This window comes from Thamnophis elegans, chromosome 14, assembly GCF_009769535.1.
Source record: "Thamnophis elegans isolate rThaEle1 chromosome 14, rThaEle1.pri, whole genome shotgun sequence".
Lineage (NCBI taxonomy): Eukaryota > Metazoa > Chordata > Lepidosauria > Squamata > Colubridae > Thamnophis > Thamnophis elegans.
The window spans coordinates 41,481,523-41,488,184 of NC_045554.1; the positions used below are offsets into that span (position 1 = coordinate 41,481,523).

General features: G+C 43.4%; 1 protein-coding gene across 3 annotated transcripts in view; it reads left to right on the forward strand.

The window, feature by feature from the left end:
- LONP2 (lon peptidase 2, peroxisomal) overlaps nt 1-6,662 on the forward strand; it is a 187,824-nt gene that overhangs the window by 50,451 nt on the left and 130,711 nt on the right. The window contains exon 16 of one of the 3 annotated variants that reach the window (XR_004256476.1): nt 3,319-3,384. The exons of 1 other annotated variant lie outside the window; for it this stretch is intronic. Coding sequence is in view for 1 of the 2 variants with exons in the window: in XM_032230664.1 (XP_032086555.1) it covers nt 3,319-3,540 (222 nt within the window). In the remaining variant the exon portion in view is untranslated. Of the gene's footprint in view, nt 1-3,318; nt 4,792-6,662 lie in introns of those variants that run through there. One more of the 3 variants, XM_032230664.1, reaches the window with a different exon arrangement.

The window sequence follows — 6,662 nt, forward strand, 5'->3', positions numbered from 1 at the left end:
ATCTATCTATCATGTATGTATGTACGTATCTATCTATTATATATCTATATTCTGCCTATCTATCTGCCTATCTATCTGCCTATCTATCTGCCTATCTGTCTGTCTGTCTGTCTATCTATCTATCTATCTATCTATCTATCTATCATCTATCTAATCATCTATCTATATCACCTATCTGTCTGTCTATCTATTATCTATCTATAGTCTGCCTGCCTGCCTGCCTGCCTGCCTGCCTATCTGCCTGCCATCCCTCCATCCATCCATCCATCCATCCATCCATCCATCCATCCATCCATCCATCCATCTATCTATCTATCTATCTATCTATGTATCTATCTATCTCTACCTATTATCTATCTATTAACCAAATGTAGCCACCCGTAAACCATCCCCCCTCCCCCCTCCCTGTACAACATGTGACTGATAAAGCTGAAGAGAACCAACCGGCTCCCACCCCAGTAATAGGCTATTTAATAACCGGCTTTACTTAGCATATTAAGGCATAAGCTTGTTAGTTTTGGCTTTTGGTGCCCCATTGACTGAAGTCCATTGTGATTCATTCAAACATGGCTTAGCACAGTAACTGAATACCGTGAATGTGTTTGCAACGCTAGAGGTGGTGACTTCTGGCTTAACTTGCTCGCTGACGGGGTTTCTGCCTCTCTGAAATTAATACTGCTTACCAGAGCTTTTATTATATCAAAGGACAAGCAAAGCAGCCTTCATTTAACCTTCCCTTTAATCCAGTACCTTGAAATTGTCCCATGCAAAAAGGACTCTTACAGTTCAGGGTTAGGAGCTGTGCTTCGCATTCCAAAAGCATCACACTCAATTCCTGGCCTTACTGTTTAAAAAGGATTAAGATAGCTGTGAAGGCAACACTGGAGGATTTCACCGGAACAGTAACTTGTTCGCTGTAGAAAGACCTGGATATGGTCTGTAGCAGAGGTGGGTTCCTACCAGTTCGCACCTATTCGGTAGAACCGGTTCATCAAATCTACCGAACCGGTTAGAAGAGGTTCCACCAGTGGACCCGGAAAGCAGGCCACACCTACAGAAGAGGTTCCAAACATTTTTGAAACCCACCACTGCCACACATACACACACACAGACAGAGAGAGAGAGAAAGAGAAAGAAAGGAAGAAATAAATAAAGAAAGAAAGAAAAAAGAAAGAAAAAGAGTGAGACAGAGATGAAAGAAAAAAAGAAAAAAGGGACAGAAAGACAAAAGGAAGGAAAGAGAGAGAGAGAGAGAGAAAACACATGGTTGGTAAGCCACTCCCACCAGGTCACATGGCTGGCAAGCCACTCCCACAAAGGAGGCCACACCCACAGAGTAGATTCCAAACATTTTTGAAACCCACCACTGGTCTGTAGTGTCTTCTTTGATCTTTCATGGAACACACCAAAGAGGTCATGGGTTGTAAATTAACATGTTCATCTCAAGATTGAAAGTTTCCCAAAATAAGTGAGCAGTTTAAAATCCTGGCATTTCTCAAAGAAATTGCTCCTTAGGATGGAAGATTTCCCATACTCTCCAGAGTGATATTCTTCAGCATTGTCACCCACTACAGTGATCTTCCCTCCCATCAGCTAAGCCCCGTTTATGATTTGAAATGTGTCGTTTCGTAGATTGATGTGTGTTCCTCGAGATGGTTTGGTTTTCCGTCACTTTGTGAGATAGGTGGCTAAACCAATGAAGGAACATGGCCTTAAAGGTAAAGTGCTTCCTAACGTTACCATTGAGCTGTCATGGCAAACCTATTCACCCTTCCCAGTCTGCGGCGGCAGCTTTCCTGAAGCCTGGGGAGGGTGAAAACTCCCACACATCGGGGGGGGTGGGGGGTTGTCCACGCGCATAGGTGGGGTGGCTCATCCCTGCGGGTGGGGCGTATTGCATTGTGGGTGTGGAACACGCAACTTTGTCACCTGTTTACATAAAGGTTCACCATCATTGCCATAGAGCAGTATTTCTCAACCTTGACCACTAAGACGCATGGACTTCAACTCCCAGAATTCCCCAGCCAGCATGCTCTCTCTCTCTCTCTCTCTCTCTCTCTCTCTCTCTCTCTCTCTCTCTCTCCCCCTCCCTCCCTATCTCTATCTATCTATCTATCTATCTATCTATCTATCTATCTATCTATCTATCTATCTATCTATCTAGAGAGAGAGCATGCTGGCTGGGGAATTCTGGGAGTTGAAGTCCATGCGTCTTATATATATTCCAAGGAAGGTGGCATCTTTTTGAGAGAGTTAGTTCTTAGTTAGTCCCTCCCTCCCTCCCTCCCTTCCTCCCTCCCTCCATATCTATCTATCTATCTATCTATCTATCTATCTATCTATCTATCTATCTATCGAGAGAGAGAGAGAGAGAGAGAGCATGCTGGCTGGGGAATTCTGGGAGTTGAAGTCCATGCGTCTTATATATATTCCAAGGAAGGTGGCACCTTTTGCGAGAGTTAGTTCTTACACAGTCTGATCGAAGTAGTTTGCTAAGGGTTGCCAAAACTCCAAAGAGTGGAAACTGGGTCTCCCACCCATCGGATAGGATGTGCAAGAGAAAAGGGCACCAGAAGGATTTGTCTCTTGTATTTATATCCGCAGGTTCCTATTGAAACACACAAAAAAGATGCTGGAGTCCCTTTGTTATGCATCCTAACTTCCCTTCCGTAAAAAGCCATTTATCAAAAGTTCTTGGATTCCTGTGAACACCTCCCCCCCCCCCCCTTGGCTTCCCCTCCTGCCTCGGTTGGAGACACAGTGGGAGACTGCTGTGTCTTTTTCTTCGGAGTCAGAATAAGGCTGCAGCTGCTGTCCTGAATCTACTTTATAATTCAGTTAACAAGAGAGAATTACCCAGGTTGGGAACGCAATGTGCCTCCTCTGGACATGAGTCCCCAAACGGCTCCTTTCTTGCTTGAAAGGCCTCCATGTTCTCGTTCTCTCTCTCTCTCTCTCTCTCTCTCTCTCTCTCTCTCTCTCTCTCTCTCTCTCTCTCTCTCTCCTCTCTCTCTCTCTCTCTCTCTCTCTCTCAGTTTGTGTTTCTGTTTTCTCTCTTTCTGTCTCAGTTACTCTTTATCTGTTTCTCTTTCTCTCTTTTCTCTCTGTTTCTCTCTGTTTCTGTTTCTTTCTCTCCCTGTTTCTCTTTCTCTCTCTTTCTCTCTCTCTGTTTCTCTTTCTGTTTCTCTCTCCTCTCTCTTTCTCTTTCTCTCTGTTTCTGTTTCTCTTTCCTTCTCTGTTTCTCTTTCTCTGTTTCTCTCTCCTTCTCTCTGTTTCTCTCTCTCTCTCATATTCTGATTCTCCCTGTCTTCTTCATAGGTCGGCGGAATAAAAGATAAAGTTTTGGCTGTGCACAGAGCTGGCCTGAAGAGCGTCATCATCCCTCAAAGGAACGAAAAGGACCTGGAAGAAATCCCCGCCAACGTACGGCAGGATCTCAATTTCGTCATGGCCAGCACCCTGGATGATGTCCTCAACTCAGCTTTCGACGGGGGATTTTCCACAAAGGCCAGACTCGATCACTTCAATAGCAAACTCTAAAAAAACCCGAGTGGATGAAGTTAACCGAAAGGATAAAGCCGAGATTGACTTAGCCACTTGGGTTAAAAAGGGGAGGGGGCAGGAACAGGTTACCTGACATTAGTTGTTTGTTTTTATTTTTTTGAGAAGAAAAGGAATATTATTAAGGGAACAATGGTGATTCTTACTGCTGCTTTTTATTGGCCCTACTCTGCATTTGTGGGCAGAGGAGCTCTGCAGAGATAGATGCGAATGCTTAAACTCTTAATGATGATTATTTCCCAATGCTATTAAGAGATAGATTTTACACATGGACAGGCAGCCTAGCAGTCACTAAGCACGTGAGCCTTCAGGAAAGCTTTTTTTTTCTTCCCCCTGTTAAATTCAGTGAATGAACATAGGGTTGTTTTTTTTTTTTTTTTGGCTGGAATGTCAAGAGTTCCACTCAAATGACTGTTGTTGCCAGCCAGAGCTTTCTTCTTTCTTGTAAAGGCAGAAACATTATGCAAGCATAATCTTGAGAGGCGTCCCTCCCTCCCAACCGTAGTGCCAGTGCAGCAAAAAAAATACTCTTAAGTCTGAATGTGCAGGAACAGCCAATGACAAACAAGTGGCTCGTGAGCATTAAATTCTTTGCAGCGATATTTGAACGGCGTTCTTCGCTCCTGCCCCAGCTGCTGCTGCTTCTAAACTCCTGAAAATTGAATAATTGTGGTGAGCCAAAGAAGCCATTGGTTTCTTTCAGGCAAACGGTGCTGTTTAAGGCTTTGTTGAAAATTTTAATTTTGTCAACAATTATACCATGGGGTTTCATTGACCGAGGTTCTTCCATTTAAGTTCAGGTGCATTAGGAAGATATTGCAAGATTAACAACTTCCTTTCCGCAATTGTTGAAAAGATTCCTTCGTGGAATCTGGCCACACATCCCACAACGGTGCACGGAGAGCTACAGAACGTTTAGCTCCTGAGACGCTGAGTGCTTTTAATGTTCTCGCCGCAGATAACTTTCAACTATCGTGAAACGTTGGCTGGTTGATAAAGGGGCATCCACAAAGACAATTCTTTTTCCCGAGCTGGCAGCTTGTTCTGCGAAGGCATAAATGCGACATAGAGTAAAACTTTTCTTTGTAATCCACAAGCAAATGTATTCTTGAATCTTACAAGCAAATGCGCTCTTTCCAATGTGAACGTCGGATTTCGACCTAATTTTATTTAACAATAGTAATTTTTTTTTCTCTCATGGAGAATATATATATAGCTGCTGAAAGTTGACTTTGGCTCAATGGCACTTTGTCTTTTTTTTTTTAGGCACGCTTTCTGAGGACACTGATCAGCATAAGGGTCACTTTTGCAAGATTTGGAAACATTTTTAGGATGTTTTAATATATACATGTGGCAAACGTAGCCAAACTATACTAGTAATATAAAGCAGGTTAATTAATTATAATATGTTATTACATGCTATTAAAGGGATGCGGTGACTCAGTAGCTAAGACACTGAGCTTGTCGATCAGAAGGTTGGCAGTTTAACGGTTCGAATCCCTAGCACTGCATAACGGAGTGAGCTCCCGTTACTTGTCCCAGCTTCTGCCAACCTAGCAGTTTGAAAGCACGTAAAAACGCAAGTAGAAAAATAGGAACCACCTTTGGTGGGAAGGTAACAGCGTTCCATGCTCCTTTGGGGTTTAGTCATGCCAGCCACATGATCACGGAGACGTCTTTGGACAGCGCTGGCTCTTCGGCTTTGAAACGGAGATGAGCACCGTCCCCTAGAGTCGGGAACGACTAGCGCATATGTGCGAGGGGAACCTTTACCTTTACTTTACATGCTATTAAGTACCATCTCCAGCAGGGATCAACCCAGCGGACGTCCTCCGCAAGTACTAATCAGATGAACACAACCGATGAACGCAACAGACACTGTGCAAAAGGGTTCTTTGTAATTAGCTTAAATCAGATCTTGTCCCAACCCTCTAAATTACTTCCTGGCTGCAAATCTAAGTAATTTTACAGAACAATTTTGCAAGGCTGGAGGTCACCGTTCAAATAAAGCAAAGCAGAAACCGAAATAGCACCACAGTTAATTATATCATTAACTGCACGTGTATAGCCAGAACAGTCTTTCTCAACCTTGGCCACTTGAAGATGTCTGGACTTCAACTCCCAGAATTCCCCAGCCAGCATTCGGTGGCTGGGGAATTCTGGGAGTTGAAGTCCAGACATCTTCAAGTAGCCAAGGTTGAGAAACACTGCGCCAGAATGAACGTAGAATTGTATGTATTTCTCTAACATGCCCTACAATCAATCTGCTTTTAACTGGCTGGATCATTTTCCACTGCATTTTATTTATTGCTCTTTCAGCTGTTCGGACTCCATACTTGCCCTGCAAATCTATTCTGGTCACAAAAAACAGGCTCCCACGTATCGTTAGCCCTTTGTATCATTTGGGTTACTTGATCAATGCTAGATTCAAGTGGTACCGGTTGGGTCAGTATGCATGCATGTGTGTGCGTGTGTGGGAACCATTTGACGCACCCTTTATTTTGTCCCATCTATCAACACCTACAGAAAAATGCGCTGGCTTGCAAAACCAGACATATTTCAAGAGGCCAGCTGCTATTCATTTTCACTCACTCTCCAAAATCAAAATGGTCCAAAACCTTTGCGCACACACACACACACACACACACAAAACCACCCCAACCAGCTGCCCAGTGTTTTTAAAGGCTTTGAATGCAGAAGTTCTATTTAAAATGAATTTGAGGATTCATTGACAACCAGCCAAAGTCCACAGCATCTTATGTGGAAATAAAAGATTTGAGTGTCTAGGGAGATTCTCGGTCATCCAGGTCATGGATTTCCCAAAGGTGCTTTTTCAAAAGGCAACTGGACTTTTTTTTTATTTTTCCCTTGAAGACGTTCTGCTTCTCATCTAAGAAGCTTCTTCAGTTCAGCCTCAAGGAGCTCTTTGGCTGAGAAGGGAAACATTTTCCAGGAAAAACAAAGAAAACCCAACTGCCTTTTGAAAAAGCAACTTTTGAGACATGCTAGATTGGAGCAGGATGAGGATTTAGGATGTAGGCCTAAACGAAGCCTCTGTTTGTAGGCTAACCACAATATCTTCTCCATATTGCTGTGTAATC